This window comes from Triturus cristatus, chromosome 9 (genome assembly GCF_964204655.1).
Source record: "Triturus cristatus chromosome 9, aTriCri1.1, whole genome shotgun sequence".
In the NCBI taxonomy this organism is placed as follows: Eukaryota; Metazoa; Chordata; class Amphibia; order Caudata; family Salamandridae; genus Triturus; species Triturus cristatus.
Genome location: NC_140592.1, coordinates 424810781 through 424834762, shown reverse-complemented (window position 1 = coordinate 424834762; position 23982 = coordinate 424810781). Strand labels below are relative to the sequence as shown.

General features: G+C 41.2%; 1 protein-coding gene across 1 annotated transcript in view; it reads right to left on the bottom strand.

Moving 5' to 3' along the window:
* Nucleotides 1-16249: 16249 nt before the first annotated feature.
* LOC146798084 (cytochrome P450 2G1-like) overlaps nt 16250-23982 on the bottom strand; it is a 624994-nt gene continuing 617261 nt past the window's right edge. The window contains exons 8-9 of the mRNA XM_085625301.1: nt 16940-17081; nt 16250-16731 (exon numbers count right to left, since the gene is read on the bottom strand). Coding sequence (XP_085481427.1) covers nt 16538-16731; nt 16940-17081 — 336 coding nt within the window. The 3' untranslated portion in view covers nt 16250-16537. The remainder of the gene's footprint in view (nt 16732-16939; nt 17082-23982) is intronic.

The window sequence follows — 23982 nt, the reverse complement described above, 5'->3', positions numbered from 1 at the left end:
AAAGGCAGCAGTGTGAAGTAAAGTACCCCAAAAAAGTTTTAAATCGTAATTTAAAAGTATAAACTAATTATTTCCCTAACAATATAAAACTAAACCCACAACTGGCCCACTCCTTTCCCCAAACAATCTCCCCCCCCAGCCAATGTCCCAAAAGGAAGTTGTGTACATGTAAGTCCGCCTCCCAGATTGAAATTGTCCATAAAAAAAAACACTTGTCCCAATCCCACCTCCCACATTCCCACCCTCTCCACACAAGTCCCACCCACTAAAAAAAGAATTACAAAAGGGGTAGAAGAGAGTACTAACGGTGGGCGAGGAGTAGGAGCTTCTTGAGGTTCCCCTCCATGCGTTCCAGCTGGCTTCCATGCATGCCAGCCCCTGCAGGACGCTTCACTGAAATATGCAGTCTTAGTGGGGGGTGGCAGTGATGGAGGTCCAGTGGGCGACTGTCATCTGACTGTGGCGCGGTGGACTGGAAGCACTGGGGTCAGCAGTTGCTGCCGCCTCCTCCTCCTCCTCCTCCTCCTACCAGGCCACCAGCTGCAGATACTCAGCCCTGATGCCCTCCAGTTTCCTCTGCCATAGCCTGACTGCTCTCTCCTGTCTGGTTGGATCAGTAGGAGTAGCTATATCAAGAAAGAAAAAAGACTCATTGTAAACAATGCTCTTAGCAAAACACATAAACTTATGCAGCGGCACAGTAGCAGTACATTTGCTGGTATCTTCTTTCCATTCGATTTTGATGTAATCAGAGTTTCAGACAATATGCACTATGGAGTACACAAGTATTCTTCTCTCTATTGTGCTAAAATAATGGAGGCATGCTCGCTCAGCTGGCGCCCTAGTCATACTTGTGTTACTTTGCTGCTGTCTGCAGGTGAGGGTAGCTGAAATGGACAATTATCTGATTCTTATGGCCATGTTCTGACCAAAATGCCTTTAAATTTTAACCTGACTACAAGGCAAATGAATTCTGTAAATGATATACGTCAAGTGGCATACTAAAATCAATCATGCAGATATCCTCCTGTCTGCCGTAAATAAATTGTAGGAAAAGTGAAGCACTACAGTACTGGGAAAAGATTCAGCAACAGGATCCTGTATTTGGCACATTCGTCCCAGACTATCCTATCTGCAAAAGTCAAGGTACTTACTCTCAGTCCCAGTTTACTCCATGGCCTCACCCTCCATCACCGCTCTTTGAAATTACTTTTTTCCAACAAAATACATTTGCATGGGAGTAAGGAAAGGAATTAACCCCTTCGACGCTCATGACGGAACGGTTCCGTCATGAGCGTCGGTTGAGCTGTGTTCATGACGGAACCGTTCCGTCATGACCACGCCCGCGCAGGTAACGGTCAGCACAGCGGGGGAATCCGCCCCGCATGGAAGGGGTTAATAACTTACTCAACTTCAGGATACGTTAGAGGAATTATTCCGGGTGTGTAGATGTTTTGCTGATCATCATCATGTGCCTATGGTTTGGCTAGTAGTGAGTCCCTGTGGTTGGCAAATGTTAAAAGGGAAGAATTCGAGCAGATTTAATCTGTTATGGAAGCCATAAGATATATCACTTGGTCAGACAAAGTGGTTCATGCAAAGAATGTTTTTTTCCAAGTTTTTGGAATCCTAGGACAGAGCTGAAGAAGGAATAAAGTAGTTGTGGACTAGGAAGTGCTTAAGTGGGCACTGAGAGGGAAAGGAAGCACACCTTGTTTACGCTTTGCCATGAAATTTATAATTGCCTCATTAACGGAAGCAGACGACATTACACAGACAACAATGCAGTGCCGCTGAATTAAACCATGGAGCCATTTGGTCACCATGGGTGTCACTGTCGGAATGTCATGAGTAGGGAGGGATTGAGGTGATGATGAATTCATGATGGTTGGACAGGACACAAAATATAAGTCTCACTTGAAAACTACTGTGTGTCAAGAGAGTAGTCAAAAGTACCACCTCAAACTTTTGAATCAAATCTTCAATAAAATCATTCCACAGAAGTAAGGTAGGTTAGAAGAACGCTCCTCCGGATGAGCTCTCTAATCCCTTGTTTCTTCTTCATTCCAAGCATTGATCCATTCATCATTGCATTGTTCTTCTAGTATTCTTATTCTTCACCCTTGGCGTTGCTACTCATCGCATAAGTTTTACATTCTTTCATCCAGTCTTCACCATTGAATACCATCCATCTATAAATCCATCTATCCAAACATGACTCTCAGACTCAACAAACCTTTTGCCAAAATACATTTACCCACCCATGCATCCTTTTACCCATTTACTCATCTAACTCATCCAATCCACTGGGGATTCCTATCACTCACCCAGGGAGGCATCCTTTTATCTATGACCTTTTACCCACCCAGGCAGGCATCCTTTTACCCTTTCATCCATCCTTTTCCCACCCATACCTCCCTCCTATCACCTACCTGTATGCACCCTTTTGCCCACGCATCCTTCTCTTTCATTTATATAACATTTCACCCATCTTTTTTTCTTCCATACTTCTTTACCTTTTCCATCAACCCATCATAGTTCAAGTTCAGTGTCAACATTTGTCTGCTGAGTTGCAGATGGAAGAGACCATTAAATACTCAACTCCTGCTGTATCTGCTAAATCAGGGTGTTCACAAGTCAACAGAATACACCCTTGCAGTCAGTATATTCTTTGTCAATGAGCAAACTATGACTTAGCACTACCCGCCACTGCGCTGGCTTACCCCCTTGAGCCACTGCCACGTTCGCTTGGCTGACACCATCACTGCTGGTCCTGGCCCTGGTGGTCAATATGGCTAAAAAATAAAATAACATTATACATTTTTTGGATGCCAGACATGACTCCCTCCATTAATCTTTTTGAAGCAAAATACAACCACCATACCTCACTATAATTCAGTTACAGCATCTTCTATAAAAAATATCTTTTTGTTTGGTGGCAATTTTTGAAAAGCCAAGTAGTCAAGACAAACAATAACTTTTCGTAATGGAGTGGCGGAGCTAGTGATGATTCTGAGTTTTTGAAAAGAAATAAAAGGGTGGACATATGGTCTTGGTTGGCAAATGCACTGGGGCTGCCCTCCACGTACTTCTTTCCAGCCATGGTGCACGGTCATCATCAACTGCTGCTGTACTATAATAATACATCCAAAACATTGTGGGGTCCTACATGACCATGATCACTCTCTTGTTTTACTGACTGAGCATGAGCAAGAAAAAGAAAGCCATCTCATCTCAACAAACATGCGTAGACTACCTTACTTGAGCATGCAATCTTCACTACAGTGTAGCAATACGTGTCCAATGGGTTCTCTGAGACTTTCAGTACCACCACCAGTCCAGTACAAATTATATATAAGTGGAGAGGTAAAGCTTACTGACAAAGCAGAAGAGAGGAAGCTTAAGACAGACTACAGACAGTCTAAAGTAAAGTACAGAAACTTGAAATATAGAAATAACTAAATAAGATAATTCATTGATAATACCAAGAATTTAGGTAGTTGAATGATCGAAGAGGATTTGTAAAGGAATTAGGAAAAAGGCAGAAATAATTCAAAATGTGCAGTGGTAAAAGTTAGGGAAACAAATATTAATGGTAACAACAGGAGGACTTCCTGGGGCCAGCAGAACCATCAGCCATGGAACTTTGAGAGTCATCTCCAACTCCCACATGAGCCCTTTTCATGACCCTAGATGATGATGTGGGAAATGAACAAAAGAAAAGAAAAAAAGATTGTTGGTAAATAATCTCTTGAAATATTTTTTGGCAGGAAAAGGCAATTGCAATAACACTGACTTTTCTAAATCAGACCGACTAGTAGTATTGCGGATCATCCTATTACAAATTTCCTAAACCTACCTAACGCTATTCCAAATTTCCTGAACTACATTTTGAAATAACTAACAAATTGTAATGAATGAGGTTTGCTTCTCATCTTATTCACAATCTCTCAACCCCCTTTGATGGGCTAATTCACTCAGTCTGCATTTTTCAATGCATCAATGGAAATCATCACTGCAAACTCCTCCCCTCATTTCAATGATATATTCCATGGCGATTTCAATCTCCACTGGGAGAACCCACTGGACAAACAGGTTAACACCCTCAAAACCTTCTTGCAGACCATTCCCTGATCCAAGCCATCTTAAAGTCTACTCACACAAAGGATGCTACTCTCGACTGGCTCATTTCTAAACAAAATCCAATTGAATCGATCTCGATTACCCCCTGTGACCGGTCAGACCATCACATTATCACCTTCCAAATCCCATCCGCTAACAGAAAAACTCGCAACAAATCAAGCCGAAAAAATGGATAAGAGAAACAAAGAACATTCACTGGAACAACCTTGCCTCCCAATGTGAAAAGGCTCTTACCCCCCCAATAACATAGCAGACGTCAATGCCCTCACTGCTCACTATAACTCCACGATGACCAAAGTTTTTGACCAAGCCGCTCCGCCAAATCTCAAAAGAATTCCGCACAAGGATAAAAACCCATGGTTCAGCAGAGCCCTGAATGATGAGAGACACAAACTCAGATCAACGGAACGGAAATGGAGGCAACATACCTCCCCCCTCCATCTTAAATTACTCTGGAAAGCCAGAAAATCATACAATAAAAATATTCTTCAATCGAAAAAAGACTTCTTCAAATCAGAGCTAGAGAATGCCAAATATAGACCAAAAAAACTCTTCGAAATTCTGAAACAACAATCGAACAAATTGGCCAAATCCTCACTCTTGACATCGACCTCACAGCTAAATAGTGAAGAATTTTCCTCATTCTTCACAGCAAAAACAAATTCCCTCCAACTTGAACTTAGAACAGCGGCAAACAACTTAGCCACCTCAAAGATGATTCAAGCCACCAACCTGCTTCAAAATAAGCTAACTCTGCCCAAAAATAACTCTCACTGGTCTACTTTCAAACTTTACGATCTCAATGACATCACCAAAATTCTAGCGACTACCAAATTCAACAACCACTTCAATAACCCCGTCCCAGCAAATTGCCTACCCCACATCTATCATATCATCTCCCCTCTCTGGACCAAAATCATTAATGCCTCGCTAACACAAGGTCACATCCTGGACTGCCTAAAAACTGGCCAAGTCACCCCTATCCTAAAATAACCGACAGCTAACACCTCCGACCCCAACAACATCCGACCAATAACCAACATTCCCATGCTAGCAAAGGTCTTGGAAAAATGTGTTCAGCAACAACTGAATCAACATATCACAAACTTCAATTTATTGAACATCCACCAATCGGGTTTCAGACCTGGCCATCCTACAGAAAGTAGACAACGCCCTCTTAGCTTTTGACCGCAATGATACCTGCCTACTAGTCCTGCTCAACCTCTCATCAGCCTTCGATACGGTCAATCACGACAAACTTCTAAGAAGACTAGAAAACAGGATGGGCTTATCTGGCACAGTCCTTCTTTGTTTCAAATCCTTTCTGGAAAACAAAATGCAAGTGTTCATGACCAACAAAATTCTTTCTCTCTCCTCACCTAACCTGCTAAGAGTACCACAAGGCTCCACCCTATCCCCCACACTATTCAACTTATATGTCAAATCACTTACTGATCTACTACAGCAGGCGAACATCTCATACCACATGTACGCGGATGACACCCAACTTTACATTAAGATCACCTCCATTGATGAGATAAAGACAATGAATCTAGCTCTCGAAAAAAACGTCCAATGGTTAACGACCAACATCCTCAAGCTAAACTCACAAAAAACTGAATTTCTTTTAATCTCCCCCCCAACAACTCCCAGGAAATAAAGGAATGGACCAAACTGATCACTGCTCTGAACTGCACGCCAACGTTGGTGGACTCCTCAATATCACTTGGAATCACACTGGATAAGAATCTTAACATGCAAGCTCACATGGCTAAAAATGCCCGTTTTCACTTCAGCTATCTCAGAAAAATGAACCCATTCATCAATAACCCAGACCTCAAAACTGCAGTTCAGTCCTTAGTCATGTCAAGGCTGGAGTATGGATGTTCTACCCTCTCAGGGCTTCCCAAAATCTCTACCACCCCTCTAAAAGCCTGTCGTAACGCCGCAGCAAGACTCATAACTGGATCTAGGAAATTTGACCACATAGCGCCTCACCTGAAGCCACTCAACTGGCTACCCTATGAAGCTCCTATTCACCTAAAGATGGCGTTCATCACTCACAAGGCGCTACACCACAACACCCCTCAGTACCTAGCCCAAAAACTTACACTATCTTGAGTAAACAGACATTCTAAGAGTGCAGATAATCAACTCCTGAAACCCTCACAGTTCAACAAGACTAAAACTTCCAACAGAGCATTTTCTGGAGCGGCACCAAGAATTTGGAACTCACTTCTGCCATCCTTCAGAAAAATTGCCTCGACACCCCCTTCAAAAAGGAAACAAAATCCTTCTTGATGAGCAAATTCCTACCTTAAATTCCACACAAACACCACGCCAGCTTACAACCTCAAACTTGTCTATAATCTCCGTCCATTGATTTTTCGAAGCTAAGACGTGCACAATCTCGAATTGACTCTTTTTGCTCAGAACAGTTCTCTACTCTACAGTTATCCCCCGAACTCTGTTATGCTATGTTATTACTTTGTAGGCATTGTTCTTGTATGCTATGTTTTACTAAATGTGCTACTCATACCTTGCTCACTATTTAAAGCGCTCTGTTACCCTACATTGGGTCTGGTTCGCGCTATAGAAATCTCTAAAAATAAAATAAAATAAAATGAATCACTGGATTTATGCATCTTCATCACTGGTAAATTGCCTGACAGTGAGCGAGCTACAGAAAAAATAAAGGCTCAAAGAAGTGAGAGAATCTGCTAACTCATTAATATTACCTACCACTATCTTAGTGACAGGACACAGGAGTCTCTGCATTAAATAATCAGTCCAAGCTTGCTTCAACAAGTACGATTCGGTAGCACCGACCACCTTCCTAGAATAACAATAAAATAAAATATGTCAACTTAACTTACCTGCATGCCAGCATGCATGCTTTCTATTTGGGAAAAAATATCAGCATAGAACACAAGTAAAATAATTACTCGCCGAGCCCCGCAACCTCAATACCAAGCAGGTTCAGCAGGTCCTGGTCTCGGTCCAGGACGTAGGACCACCTGTGTATCAGCTGTTGCTGTGTGCGCCAGACATCAGAGCAGCAGCGCACTGCCCCGTGCAACCCTCTCCCAACACTGCTGATGCTCCTGGAGACTGTAGAAGCTACCAGGCCTGCCACCTGGCACCTTCTGCCAGGGTAGAGGGAAGGTGGAGCCGGAAAGAAAACACAAGGGCTGCCACCTCCACCTCTGAAAATAGGTGGCGTACTGCACACCTTCACGGTGCCGACTTCCACAAGGAAGGCTGCTACTGGTGGTTCTTTTCGGCTGCCTGGCGCTGCCCTTTCCTGCCATAGTTTTAGAAACGGTGTTCCCTAGACAAGAGCAATAGAAAAGGGGAGAGATGTATATAGACTCAGAGTCAGTACTATATTTAAAGCTGTCCAGCCGGACAGGAATATTTTCATTTAAAAAATGTAAACACAAACAAAAAAGTGGGACACAATCCTGCATCCTACTGAACATATAAAACGAACACAGAATACAAAATAGAGAAACAAGAAAGGCTCAGGCAGAGTGACTTGTTTGTATGTTTCACATTCTGATAACACAAACAAGAATGTGGTGGGACACCGTTAAACATAAATAATATTCAGTAGAAAAAAGTATAAGGTGTACATTAAGTCGACGACGTTTTGATCCATTTTTGTACATTTTGGGTTCATCATGGACATTTACATTTAAAGTTCCTGAATACAATTGCCTAGAATTAGGAAGTAAAAGAGAAGGAAAAAGAAAAATTAAATTAGATTTTAAGGAAATATAGGTATAAAACAGCGTGGAGTAACATGCAATGCATGTAGGTGAGATCTACGGCATAATAATGCACTCTACGGTGGTGTCACAAGAAGAGGTGTGAGAACTGGTGTGTCCTAAGGCATGAAGACCGCTGTTCTCAAGTGGCTAATAAAAAACCATGCAGGGATCAGTCAACAGAGTTGGTGGGAGGTTTAAATCACAACTTGATCCAGGGAAAGGAAACCGCGTTGATCTTAATGTGGCATGGAATGTGCGGCTATCTAATTAGGGGAAGATGCACCGGGTGACCGCTAGGTGCAGCGTGGCATCATGCTTAGTGTAAACGATAGGAAAAATAATAAACCTACAATCAATGCGGATATAGAAGTTAACCGTGTTGGTGGTATCACATAGTATATGGAGGATACCCAGGGAGTGACCGTGAGGTGCAGAGCAGCATAATGCTAAGTATAACCAGTAGGGAAAATGGGATTAACTGCAATCAGTGCGTGAGCACTGATATGGATGTTAACCGCATGGGTGGTATTACACACAAAGAGCTTGGATTTACCAAGGCAGAGCGGAGTGCCGCAATGAGGTTATGGATGGGTTTTTAAGGTTGTTGTCGTGGAGGAACATCAGGAGTGCACCGTGGTAGGAGTGCAGAAGGGGGATTACCTTTCCGATTGAAGCGCCGGAGTCAAGGCATCTTGAATGTCGGCATTTCCAGAGGAGTGAAGGAGAGCTTGTGTAGCCAGCTGTTAAGAATCATACGCTGAAGGAAGTGGTGGGTCATGTGAACGGACACAAACTTAGCAAACAGGGTGCACAAGGCCATGTTTACTACGGTGGCCATTTTGAAAGGGTGAAGGCAAAGTGTGTGACGCAGTAGAAGCAGAGGAAAAAAGACTAAATTGGAGAATTCATTTTGGGACAGTTTAAAGAATGGTCAACAATTCAAAAAAGTGAAGAGCAAAAAATAATAATTAGTCCTACATTATGATACACTGATAAGGAACAGTGGTTCCAGGAAAGGCAATCCCATGAGTTGTCCAGAGAGCAGTAACAATTACATTTTAAGTGTATATACAGGTTATTAGTGCTGAGGACACACCATATTGTAGAATAGATGCAAAGTGTCACAGGGTGCAAGGTCATATGACAGAGACGTCGAAAGTTCGGAAGGGATAGAGTTAGAGCTGGGCTATCAGACCAGCAAGGTGAGAGTATGAAGACAGGACCATGTAATAGAGGACAATTACAGTTGGTTTACAGAAAAGTGGTCCAATTCTCAAGTCGATTGAGCCCATTGCGTATTCTTCCAATTCTTCTTTGTTGAGGAGTAGCAACATATCCGCGCCTCTTGGTGGTGGTTTATTCACACTGATGATTGTCCACCTGATGTCTTCTTCGGTGTGTCCAGTTGCCAGAAAATGTTCTACAAGTGGGGCATTTGGTGTTTTGCAGCATAATCGGCTGCGGTGTTGGCAGATTCTGATGCGTGCTTTCTGTATAGTCTGCGCAATATAAATTTTGTCACAGGGACATAGAATGGCATAAATAATATTACAGGTATAACAATTCAAACATTTATTTAACTGTGTCTTGATCTTACCAAAGCAAAATTCTTTGCATTCAGTTGTAAATTTGCATACAACACAGTTACCACATTTGACATGACCCATGAGTGGCTCTAGGCCCGAGTGTTCATTTAATGTGCCAGTGGATTTGGGGGCAGGTAATGCTGCTTTTACCAAATGGTCCTTTATGTTTTTGCTTTTGCGAAACGCAAACAAGGAGCGTTCTAGGTATATTCCAGTGTGAAGTTAAGTCCTTGGCAGTTGTTGTTGAGCCAATGGGGGAACTGTCTCAGGGTATCTTCAGAGTCTTGCCATACCATAAATATTTCATCAATATACCTCTTCCACACTGAAAACAGTGTGGAAAGTGTTGCATGGGGGCAGGATGCGTTTTGTCTCCAAATTGTCCATGTATAGAATGGTCTAGTTAGGAGCAAAAACAGCACCCATTGAGGTACCTTTGACCTTTTCTGAAATTGGCACTGGGGTAAGAGATAAAAAAGAAACAAGAAAAAGGAGGAAGGACTGTACAGATAAGGTAGTAAAGTGAAACATTTTAAAAAGTATAATATACGCAACAACAATAAAATAGAAAAAAAGTAAATTGCATATACACAAAGACAAAAGGTAAGACCATAAATAAAAATGAGGGAAACAAAAAGTTTCATAGGGAAAGGATTAAAGAGGCTAAAAAAGGATGAAAATAAGGCCCCTAAACAGAGTGAAAAACAAGATGGGCTTGCCCATGTGAACCAAGTGCTGCAGTTTGCATGAGATTTTTGAACAAGAAGACACTTTGCGTTGACATGTAATGTAAACGTCACAAGAACTAGCGGAACAAGGAAACTCCGTCCGATTGCAGAACTCCATGTAGCACAGCAGAGTTTTTTCCCTCTTTGCTGAGTTCCACGTTGCAGGACTACATGAACTCCGCCTGTGCCTAATACAGATGTAAGATACAATCAGTCCACATGTGTTTCACAGCTCATTTAGCTGCTTTATTAATGTTGAAAGACAACATTTTTATTAGTTTCTGCTACATGTGATTTGTAAAGTGGTCTCCCAGAGAAAAATATAATAGCATTAAATATTTCTTGCAAAGTTGAGTTGATGTTTAAAATATACTGTAAGAATTAATTTAGTTCAAATCCATGACAACTATATCCAATTATGTCTCCATATTTAAACATTCAACACTTTTCAATATATCAACAATGGTATTGAATTGTAAAGTTCAGAGCATATTTTCACATTTTAGAAAACCTCTTCCCCATCCTCTTGGCGCACAAGAGTAGTGTTCACACCCAGAATAATCTCAACTCACACTGAGACCTGAATGCTGGTCAAGACTCCTTTTCAAAATAGTCCTAACCTATTACATCCTCAGATCATATGAACTGAATTTCCTGTCTCCGGGCACCTGGGACACTGATTCCGCACATTCAAGATCCATGTATGCAATAGTGAAGGAGTGTAATAATACATCATCCAATGGGCATACAACTTCATTCTCCAGAAATTTGGTCCTCTCAGTGTTCTACAATTAAGTTGGGAGGCTTCTGTCAATTCTTCACTTGTCAGCTTTGTATTTGTTTCATTTGATCATCCTTTCATCTCTTATAGCACAAAACTGATCTTCAAATTTATTCTGCAAAGCCCGTAACCAGTGTACCCACTGACCTAACCATTTCTGATTGCAAAAAGGGCCATATAGAAAGCAGGACTACCTATCTTGACGATTCAATTTGGAGAGGCAGATATTTATTAAGTAGGGTACCAATCTGGAAGTAGGGAGGTTTATTCTGAGTCCCTGGTGATGGAAGTTTAACCTTAACAACCTCCCATGTGACTGATTTATCATTAATAAACTAAACACGTACTTTACCAAGACTAAATTTTCCCCATCTGTTTGTATCTTTTTGCAAGGCTGTCGGACATATGGATTTTAGCGGAGTTTCTACATGGATGTCAGGGATCTTCAGCCATTACCATAGTTGCTTTTATTTTTCCTTAAATAATGGCTATTTTTCAATACTTTTCTAATTTATGAATCCTGACTAAGGGATACGGTTTCTGGGTAAATGAAATTCCCTGTTTTCTTTCTTTCTAAAAAGAAACTGTCAAATATCATAGTTTTGCCAAACTCATAAAACTTTTAATTTGTTCGTATGAATGCTGCAGAATAGTATTCCTTCAGGTCAGGGAGAGAGAATTTGCCTTCTTTACCTGTAAAGCTTAGTTTCTTAGAACTGATCTGCAGATTATGTTTGTTCTAATAAGTAATTTAATTTCTGGAAAAAATCATTAGTTAAAGAGTAGGGAATTGATGTGAAAAGGAAATTCAAAAGGGGTAAAATCTACATTCTGACCATTGCAACTCCACTAATGATGGAAATTGGCAGTTTGCCACACCTTTCTCACATATTTTTGATCTTAACAAGCAGAGGAGAGTAAATCAGCTTGTATAAATCTTCATAGTTCTCAGAAACCTTTATTCCAATGTACCTTGTAGAATTTCTGTGATATGATACCTTTAAATATTGTAGTAACAAAGTCTTCCTTAAAGCTAAAAAGCATTATTTCTGTTTCAGAAATGTTGAACCCATGCCCTGACAAAGCAGAGAAACATGAAAAAACTCTGTTGATTTTGATTGGTTCTGAGGTGCTACCATATAAGACTGCAGACATTGTTGACCCATCCAAGATCTTGGCTATTGCCCTTATGAGCTGGGACAGAAAACCTGTTGCCTTTAGAACTCTAAATAAAAAATTCCAGATCACAATGTTGAAAGCCTTTTGTGTCTATAAATACTTTAGGCCCAGAGATCCAACTTGCTAAAAGTTAACCTATGGCTTTAGCTAAATAATGCATGTTAAAATACAGTTGGCAGATGGGTGTAAATCCATTCTGGTAGGCACTTACTAAGCTCGAAATTACTCCTTTGATTTTTCATACTATGATCTTCATGAAAATGTTATAATTAGTGTTTAGCAGAGGAATTGGGTGAAAGGAGTAGACATCTTCAGCGTATTAGTCCTTTTTTGTAAAACAAGTGAGGACCCCTCTACCAAAAGAGGGCGGAATGGTACCCCCATCAGAATCTGATTAAACATATCTAAAAGAAAAATATAAAATTGTTGAAGTAAACGTTAGCACCATTCTGAAAGAAACCTGTCCTCTCCAGTTGCCTTCCATTGAGGGAGAGATTCAACCACTGTTTCTAGTTCATAAAGCTCTATAGGAGAATATAATTTTGTGCAGCATCAGAAATTAAAGTTTGATTCCTAATCTGCAACAGAAGATCCACAATGCCACTTACTGCAGAAACCCTATATAGGATTCATATATGGAATTCATGCAAGACTATCTGCATTGAATACATAATAGGCTTTATTAGTGCATTATTAGACAAAGCATAGGCATAAAAAACTGATATATGAGGTTAAATATAATTTTAAGATGAGAGAAATTATTACACTGACAGAAAAAGAGAAATAAAACATAATGTTATTAGTCACAAAACAGAAAGAACCATGAATTCCACATTCAGCTACATTCTTATATCCAAAAGGAAACATATGTAGAATTTATATAACAATAGGACTTAATTATTTAAATCTGATATTAAAGATCTGATGAGGTGAATCTTGTGAAACACATTTTGACATATACGATCTTCATTGCAACACAAACTATTTTTATTGATGCGATTTGGAGAAATCAAAATTATTTATTAAAAAAACATTCATGGCACTTGCTGAACAATTTGGTCACTCACTGATACTATGGTCCAGAAGTGACTCAGGACTGGAATTAAATGTTTGGCATTTCTCTCATGCTGTATTAGGAATATGATCAAACACAAAGAGAGAAAAGGGTACAGAGTAACTACTCCCAGTCCCCTTGGGTAATCAATATAATCAACAATAGAAGGAGTTATTTCACCTGATGCAAAGGGTAGTGCATTGAATGAAAGGAGGAAAATAAATGTGAATTTCATTAAAAAGAACCCTTACTCACCAACCTAGTTGGTGACATGCTTCATCATAGGGTCCCCACATGAATGCCGCTCAGATGTGCTACAACGCCTGATTACAGCAGAGCTGGTTTTTGTGCAGTGTGAATAGTGATGAAAAAAAATTAAAATTGCCTTTATTATTCCCTAACGTTTTTTATTGGAGCAATAAGGCAATTTTAAAACCAAAGGGGATGTCCTGTCAGGTATAATTTGGCCCGTGACATCCAATGTGTGAAATAAGTGACAAAACTATGGTGTACATGTTTCAGCCTCAGTGTGCATATTCGCAAGGCTTTCTTCAGGACCAAAAGATGACACAAGAGGTATGCACAAGCTAAGGTGCACCCGTCCCTGTGTCACAATGAAACCGCAAACTTACGGTTTTACCTTCTCAGCATTCTATGAAAAATAAATGTAATCTGTGAAAGACAAGAACAGATAACAGTAAACGGTAATTCACACTCTGAAAGACATTTATTCAACCAGGTACAAACAACCGTGCTTTCATCCGTGCCGTTCCATACGCTCTCCAGACTATCGTGCATATTATTCAAATGATTGTGCACTCGTGGTGCGCATCCACGCATTTAACTGTAAAACCATGGAAAATTACTAAATAGTCACACAAAATCAATGTAGTGTGGGCGTTACAGTGACTTCTGCAACATCCATTAATTAAGGATTGCGACTAATGAAGTTACTTTGGAGGTTATGCATAGTAATTGAGACACCCTGAAAGTGGTGTCTTGACGAGAACAAACAGAGAGGAGAGAAGAGGCTGGGAGTCCCCGGCTTACGTGGGACAAAGGTATGTCCTGCCCTATGGATCCCATCGGGGGGCGTTGGATATTGTGAAACTCTGGAGGTAGGTAAAGGGGAGAGATAAAGCAGCAGATTAAATAACCGGTGTGTGGATTAAGAGAGAGAGCAGTAAATTGCTCCAAGCCGGCGTTCCAATTTACTTCGTCAAGCACAATCGCCCTCCTTATGCACCTAATCTGTGCCCTGACCGGGATCCTGATGAATGTGAGTGGGAACCATGCGTCTTTGAAGGCTACAGGAACTTTGACTTATAAGCGTGCGGTCCCCAGGTTAGCTAGAACAATAACCCTATGGGTCCTGTGTGTTCAAAATATCTCTAACTTTAATCTCGCTGTATACAAACATACGAGGGTTTACAAAACACATCAAGGATAACTATTTGACAGTAATTCATGCTGTTTAACTATTTAACCACTATTTACTCTGCACAAAAACCAGCTCCGCTGTCATCAGGCATTGTAGCACACTCGAGCGGCATTCGGCCACTCGGGTGGACCCTATGATGAAGCATGTCACCAACTAGGTTGGTGAGTGAGGGTTCTTTTTAAAGAAATTCACATTTCTTTTCCTCCTTTCATCCAATGCACTACCCTTTTCATCAGGTGGAATCAGGTGGAATAACTCCCTCTATTGTTGATTGTATGGGTATATGGTCACGTTTAAGGTTACATCTAAGCATCGCTAATTTTCAGTTTTGCCCATTCAATTTCTTAGATACTTACTCAGTATCTGGCTGGTTTTTAGAACATTCTATTAATTTCACAAAAGAAAATTATAGAGAATTCTGATGATAAAGTGTGAAAATGTGACTTACTGTCTTCATACTCTAAAAGTAGTATGGACATCCTACTAGGAAGTTGAAGTACTTGTCTCACAATGCTTTAGAGTCCCTATTCCTATGGCACTTTGTGAATACGACATTTATTGCATTTCCTCTCATGGGTCAATGCATCAAAACTACTCCCTATACTCAACTATGGTGATAAATATATCATTTGATGTCTGTTATGGTTTGCATGGTAGTAATGCTTTATGAAGACAGTTTGAGCTTCATGCAAGTCCAACAAGTGGGAGTACAATTACTAGGGGGCCACAAAATAGTTAATTTGCTGATAATGTAAGTACCAGAGCTGTATAAAAGTGTGCTACCTGTTAGGGAGTTGAAGCCAGAACTCACAATTTTAATAGTATGTAACAACGGCTAAAAGCAAATCATTAAATAACACATATTCAAACCAATAATGTCCCACATTTTCTCATTGATACTTTTAATGGTACATATTGCTTCTGAAATTAATAGTTTTTTGTATTTATAATTTCATCTGTCACATTGAGGGTGAAGCCATGAACAGTGCATCTTGTGTGAACTTTCTGGTTTCTAAAGCTAACCATAATGAGGAAATTTCAGTCACTTCTCTGTTTTAATTCATAACAGTTACTGTTATTAAATCCATGTTTTACAGTAGCAATTATATAAATCTACATACATACATTTTTTTTGCCTTCGTAGCAACAGCTACAAAATAGGTGAATCTCTTGTCTTTGATGGTGGATACGTGTTGTCACTGTACACATGTATAGCCTTCTTAACATGCTGGACAGCATTTTCCTTCTAATTAGTAATGCTATGAATGCCTTCTTTGGGAATGTCTTCTAACCTTTATGCTGCAACTTTTTTGTGGAGGTAACTACGCAAGATATATCAGTGGAGCAGCTCATCTACATCTCAGAGTTGATCTAGCAGTAGTTTTGGTATTTCTTCTAAATTGCTTTACTACATGTAAGGTTGAGCTGTCTGAGGTAAAGGTTGCAAATATGCCACCTTTAATATTTACCATATGTTATCATCTTAATCAGGCCCTCTAATAGTTTGAAATCTAATAACTGATGGGTAATTGCACTACTAGGAATAAGTTGGAGTCGCATCATGTCAGTTATAACAGGGCTTTTATTTCCATCAATACATTGTGAAGTAAGCTGTTAATGATATTCCATGTGAGATTATTTTTTAGGTTGGGGTCATGCACCACAAGTGGCCTGTTGACACCATTTGCTAACACATTACCTGACTTTGTTGCATAGCATTATCCTCCTGAACCAAAGGACTCCAAGTCTGAATGTGTATTTAAACAATAAAGAAAAAGAAGAAATCTGAACAGTGAAGCACAGTGATCATTGAACTCTTGCCTTGGTTATGTGCCAGGTCTCTGGTCCTCTCTTAATGACCTTCTTGATGGGGTACAAAGAATAACTTATAAGGTGGTGGTATATTTTCAAATCCACTCTCTTTAGGTGTGAGATCAATGTCCTTGGCGTGAACTGGAGATTTTAAGCTGAAATTCTGCAGGATAGTGGTGAGGAATATAAAAATCTCTGTTTGAGCCAGGCTTTGGCCAAGGCAAATCCGCTTACCTAAAAATAAATAAATGACAGGTTTTAAGACTAGGAGATAAACAAAATTGAATGAAAATACAAAGTGGAAGCATATGAAATGAGGCAAAAGCATAACAAAAGGCTTGTATGAAACTGACAAGAGCTACACAGTGTTAGCTTACTTAAGAGAAAAGGCAGGTACATAAGAAAATACTATTGTTGTAGGCAAAACATCTTATATTATTACCAATGAAGAAAGGTGTATAAGCCTTAGGTTTTTGAAAACCTCCATTCTTGTCCAAGAAGTTCTCAGGGTTGAAGTTTTCTGGGTCTTTGAACTGTGATGGATCCTTTAGTACAGTCGTCAGGAAAGGCATCACATCTGTTCCCTGCAGAGCAAAGGCAACAAAGAATAGAAAAATAAAGTATTTGACCTCTCCTGTTATGGACATTTGCATTTCGGTAAAATTTCCCTATCAGATTATTTCTGTGAGTATTGGAATCATTGAAAGCTTTGAACTACATTCCAAGCACATATTATACTTTTCAAAGATTTGAATCTAATTGTGTATGCATCAGATACTTCTGCAACCTGCTAGTCATTTGTTTATATTTTTTATATTTATTTCAGAGTATTTGATGTAATGCTGATAGATCCCAAAGTGTGACAGACTGACTTACAGCACAAGTCAAAAGAGAGGAGAGCAGATGTGGCACCATAGGTACAATGGTTAGACCAGTGAGACCTGTATATAAATTGTGGTTTGAATCAGTGCATCCATAGGGCAATTAACAGAAGAAATATTTGTGGTCAGCGGTGAACAGGGCAGTGGCAGTACCCTGAGCTGTTCTGTGTCTACCGGCTGCAGTCTTGTAAGGATCTAAGTAGAGTTTTTATTTTTTACCGGGGGCGATTATTGGGGTGTGATCTTAATTTACATTTGAGGCATTCTAAACTTACCTGGGACTTGGAGTGATTGTTACTGCCTGGGCTCCATCTTGCTTCCTTTCCGCCCCGGTCCGACGCGGTAATTAGTACCGTTGCGCGGAGGGCGGAGAAGGTTAGAGCCAGGCACTTCCGGGGGCGGTCAGCGGTCTAGGAGTTGGAAGCAGGAAGCTTTAAGTACATATGCTCCGGTGGACGTGCGCAGTGGGAGCGCCGCCGGCGCGCCTATGGCGCGCCAAAGGCAAGCCCGTCTGCGCCCGTCCGTGGCCGACCGGGGCCTGGGGCCACCCCCCCTGGCTGTTCTAGCATTAAATTACGGTATAGCACCCAGGAATTGTTTGCCCTCCGTCCCCTAACGGCGAAGATTTGTTTACATAGCATGCAAGGTGGAAGTTCTGCTAGGACTTGTAAGCATTGTTCTTTCAAGTTTAGTCTGGGGAAAGAGGGGAAGGAGGCATTGCCCATGTTGAGCTGCTGTCTGTTGAATTGCCGTTCACTTAGGAAACATAGATTAGAGATTCACGACCTAATTATTGATAGTCAGGTGGATGTAATGTTTCTCACCGAGACTTGGCTGGACGAGGACTCTGCTTCGGAGATCCTTGAGGCATTGCCGAGTGGTTATGCGATTAGGCGAATTGACAGGGACTCTGGCAGTGGAGGGGGTGTGGCAATTATTTTTAAACATGTCATCCAATGCCTACTCGAGCCTATTATCATTGCCGACAGTGAGGCCGGCCTTTTTACTATCATGGTGGCGAGTAACTGTATTGTGAAAGGTCTTCTGATCTATCGTCCGCCAGGATGTCCCTCCTGCTTTTCATCGAGTTTGGTTGAATATCTCACTCAACCAGCCTTGCGCTACAATAAACTCCTTGTGTTAGGAGACCTCAACCTACACCTGGAAGATGCAAGGTGTGTGGCGGCTGAAGAGCTGCGCCAGGAATTGTCGACTTTACAACTGAGACTAATAGCTGTCTCTCCTACTCATCAGCAGGGCCATCTGCTTGATCCCATTTTTACAATTGGGATGAGTTAGTGGTCGGTCTGCCTCAGCCTATGGTTTGGACGGATCATTACTTGGTCCCTTGTGTTATGCGGCTGCCAAGGCCGAATGTGCAGAAGAACTTGAAGGAGGGAATAACCTGTCGGAAATGGGTGGGTTTTTCCCCAGGCAAGTTCAATAGTGCCCTCTTGCAGGGGGGACCACCAGGGGGAAAGGATGCTGACAGCGCTTGTTTAGATCTGGATAGAAGGATTGGGGAAGCACTTGATAGTACGGCCCCTTGGTCACGGAAACTATTAGGTAGAGCTCGGAAATCTGCCCCTTGGTTCAATACTGTTTTGAGAAAGGCTAAGGCAGACTGCAAACAAGCAGAGAGGTACTGGAGGAAGGACTTTTCCGCTCTAAGGAGGAGTGAGTACAAAGCGATGCTGAAGGGCTACCATGGACTTATTAGGAAAACGAAGGCAGAGAATTATCTGGAAAGAATTGGGTCTGCAGGCAACTCGACCAGGGAATTATTTAGGGTTTATAAGGAAACATCTTCCCTTGCTATAGTGGCAGCACCTGCAATAGGTTCAGTAGAGCTGTGTAACCAAATGGCAAATTTCTTTTCAGATAAGGTGGAGAAAATCTATTCCACCTTTCCGGACTCTCCCTTAGTAGATCAGGATATTTTGGATGAGATAGGGCCAGTAAATGAGGGTGAGGGACTAGACAGTTTTATGGTCCCCCCCCCCAGAAATGCTGATCAAAATCTGCCTGAGCGTGAAGTCGGGTTCTCCTAAAGATGAGGCCTCCCCAATAATGCTTAGAGGGTGCATAGAAACTCTGGAACCTTTTATTAGACACCTTGTGGAGTTCTCATTTAGAATAACCTGCGCCCAATCTCTCTTCTGCCCTACTTCGCTAAGATCGCGGAGAAAGTGGTGAATAAGCAACTCACTGCACATATTGGGAAATTTCACCTCTTACATTCTACCCAATCGGGCTTCCAAGAATGTCACTCGACAGAGTCTGCCCTGTTATTGGCCACAGAGACCATTAGGCAATATGTGGATGCGGGTCAGACGGCGGCCTTGATCCTTTTGGATCTAAGTGCCGCCTTTGATACGGTTTCCCACCACACTCTAGTACACCGTTTGAAGAAGGGAGGTGTGTCAGGCATGGCACTAAGCTGGATGGTATCATTTTTGGTGGAGTGTAGCTTTCAGGTGAGGCAGGGAGTGTACTATTCTAGGGTCATCAGCCTGAAACAGGGGGTAACCCCCTTTTTTCTCAGCCCCCCCTACACAAATCATCCCAAGACTTTCAGGATAGGAGCGAACCGGAGCTGGCCAAAAGTTGTGAACATTTTGCAATGATTCGTCAATCGGCGCCAAAGTTATTGGGAACAGAATGTTCTGGATTTCCTATGGAAAATAGGTCCTAACTATAACTACCTACTGGCGACTGCCACTAGGTAATATATTACCTACTGGTAGTCGCCAGTAGGTAGATATAGTTAGGACCTATTTTCCATAGGACCGGGACCGCCACCCCCTGGGCTTATTTCAATTGTGTGGGGGGGCTCCCAGGCCCCCCCAGCCCCGGGGACCGCCTCCCCCCAGGGCTTCTTAATATTCATTGAAACACTCACCTGCCTGATGGAGTCTTTTCAGTGAGGCAACCTTCTTTGTTTGATATATATATATATATATTCACTGAAAAAACCATAGGTTTCACACATGTTATAGTTAGCGGAAATTTTACTGATAAAAAACCAGTGAAATTCCCCCGTTATAGTTAGTGCAGGCAACTATAACTCACGCGACCGCAATCCTCTGCTGATGCTAATACTGTATTTAGACACTTATTTGCCCATGTCTTCTTCCATACATTTTTAGCTATACATATATTACAAATATTTTTTTTTCATGAAGACACATATGTCATCAGCAGAAGATTGCGGTCGCGTGAGTTATAGTTGCCTGCACTAACTATAACTGGGGAATTTCACTGGTTTTTTATCAGTAAAATTTCCGCTAACTATAACATGTGTGAAACCTATGGTTTTTTCAGTGAATTTGCAAGGTTTTTTAAATGCTAATTCCTAACTATAACGTGTGTGAAACCTATGGTTTTTTCAGTGAATTTGTACGGTTTTTTAAATGCTAAGTTACTTTACGCCATTCGTGGCGTGCGCGCCCACTTAAAGCAGTTCGTTCCGTGCGCGCACGGTGCGCTTCGCGCACCGTGCACGCACAGTAAGCACGCGGTGCTTACTGTGCTTACGGTGCTTATAAGCCATGCACAAATGGTGCCCTTCGGGCACCATTTGCACACGGGGAGGAGAGAGTGTGGATAATTTTTTCTTTTATTATTTTTGTTAAAAATATGGTGGTTTTTCACACCTGTAATAATCCCTGCACATTTGGTGGCCTGCGGCCACAAAAAGCACAGGGGGTGGGCAGTGTGTGGATAGTGTTTTTTTTTTAAAAATTTTTTACCGTACGCGTACGGTAAGCGTAATCGGCGAAATTAGCGAAAAAATAAAAATTGCATTTTTGGCCTTTGGGGGTCTTTGGGGACTCCCTCAACATGGCTATGTGTGTGGGAGCTGTCAAAACAGCTACTTTACATGTGTATTGGTTTTATTTAACAACCTTACTCTCAGTGCGAGAGAGAAAATGGCGGCCGCCGCTTCCTGGTTTCGGCCGATTCGAATGTTTACTAAGATCTAACACCCAATCAGAATCGCGCTCGCGCACGCCACCGTACGCGTACGGTAAGCTTACGGTAAGCGTACCGTAAGCTGGCTCAGATATATATATTGATTTAAAGGCTATTTTCTCAGAATCTACTGAACAGATTTACACCAAACCTACAAAAGGCACTTCCTTGACCTGAGGACTACCTCTCTGCCAAATTTCAAGTAATTCTGTTCAGCCGTTCGGGCTGTAGCCCTGTCTAAAGGTCCTATGGAAAAATGCATGGGAAAAACGCGTTTTGGGACCCCCCTTTTATCTCAGCCCCCGCTTGACGGATCCCCCCGAGACTTTCAGGGAAGGAGCGGAGCGTAGCGCCCCACCTATTTTGAGAAATTCGCGAGGATTCGTCGACCGGCGCCAAAGTTATTCAAAATAGAATGTTGCGGATTTCCTATGGAAAAGGGGTCCTAACTATAACTACCTACTGGCGACCGCCAGTAGGTAATATATATATATATATATATATATATATATATATATATATATTAACTTAAAAAAACATAGGTTTCACACATGTTCTAGTTAGCTGGAGATTTCACTCGTAAAAAACCAATGAAATTCCCCCGTTATAGTTAGTGCAGGCAACTATAACTCACGGGACTGCAATCCTCTGCTGATGACGTCAGATATTACATCACTGATGACATATGTGTCTTTATGAAAAATAAATATTTGTAATATATGTATAGCTGAAGATTAATGGAAGAAGACATGGGTAAATAAGTGTCTAAATGCAGTGATGTAATATCTGACGTCATCAGCAGAGGATTGCGGTCGAGTTATAGTTGCCTGCACTAACTGTAACAGGGGAATTTAATTGGTTTTTTACGAGTGAAATGTCCAGCTAACTATAACATGTGTGAAACCTATGGTTTTTTAAGTGAATTTGCAAGGTTTTTTAAATGCTAATTCGTAACTATAACGTGTGTGAAACCTATGTTTTTTTCAGTGAATATATAAACATATAAATATAATCTGCATATCTATATAAATATAAATTCATGCAAACATATACTATATGCATACATATGCATGGTATGTACATGAAAGTTTGAAAAACTCTAATACAAACAAAGCTAGAAAGCCACCTAATTACAAACAGAATTGCTTTAACTTAAACGAGGGCGAGACCTATTGCATTTTCAATGTTTGTTTACTTTGATTCCATCAAGAAGGCATTCAGATGTGTCCCACATTTTCCATAAATTCTGAAAGGTAGCACTCTAGTTGCTCATTGGATCACTGTAGTAAAGCTACTGCTCACCAGGGAAGTCTGCTGCTGGTATTGAAAGTGCATGTTTCAGTCTGCATGTCAGAATTTTTTAATGAAATAGAAGAGGATTTGATAAGTCACTCAAAATGTGCCCTAATTTTTCTTTTTCCCTCACTAATCATAATTTCTATGGCAAAATGAACCTCCTCATTGTGTTCCTTTTAAATTAAACTACTCACTCTCTACTACTCACTCGCTACTACTTTCTACTACTCACTCTCTACTACTCACTACTACTCTCTACTACTCTCTACAACTCACTCTCTACTACTCACTCTCTACCACTCACTCTCTACCACTCACTCTCTACCACTCACTCTCTACTACTCTACTACTCACTCTCTACTACTCTACTACTCACTCTCTACTACTCTCTACTACTCTCTCTCTCTACTACTCACTCTCTACTACTCTCTCTCTCTACTACTCACTCTCTACTACTACTCTCTCTCTACTACTCACTCTCTACTACTCTCTCTCTACTACTCTCACTCTACTACTCACTCTACTACTCACTCTACTACTCACTCTACTACTCACTCTCTACTACTCACTCTCTACTACTCACTCTCTACTACTCTACTACTCACTCTCTACTACTCACTCTCTACTACTCACTCTCTACTACTCACTCTCTACTACTCACTCTACTACTCACTCTCTACTACTCTCTACTACTCTCTACTACTCTCTACTAATCTCTACAACTCTCTACTACTCTACTACTCTCTATACTACTCTCTCTACTACTCACTCTACTACTCACTCTACTACTCACTCTACTACTCACTCTACTACTCTCTACCACTCACTCTCCTACTCTCTACCACTCACTCTCTACTACTCTCTCTCTACTACTCACTCTACTACTCTCTACTACTCTCTCTGCTACTCACTTTCTACTACTCTCTACTACTCACTCTCTACTACTCTCTCTACTATTCACTCTCTACTACTCACCCTCTACTACTCTCAACTACTCACTCTACTACTCACTCTACTACTTGCACTCTACTACTCACTCTACTACTTGCACTCTACTACTCACTCTACTACTCACTCTCTACTACTCCCTACTACTCCCTACTACTCCCTACTACTCACTCTACTCTACTACTCACTCTCTACTACTCTCTAATACTGACTCTACTACTCACTCTACTACTCACTCTACTACTCTCTACCACTCACTCTCCTACTCTCTACCACTCACTCTCTACTACTCTCTCTCTACTACTCACTCACTCTCTACTACTCACTCTACTACTCTCTACTACTCTCTGCTACTCTCTCTGCTACTCACTTTCTACTACTCTTT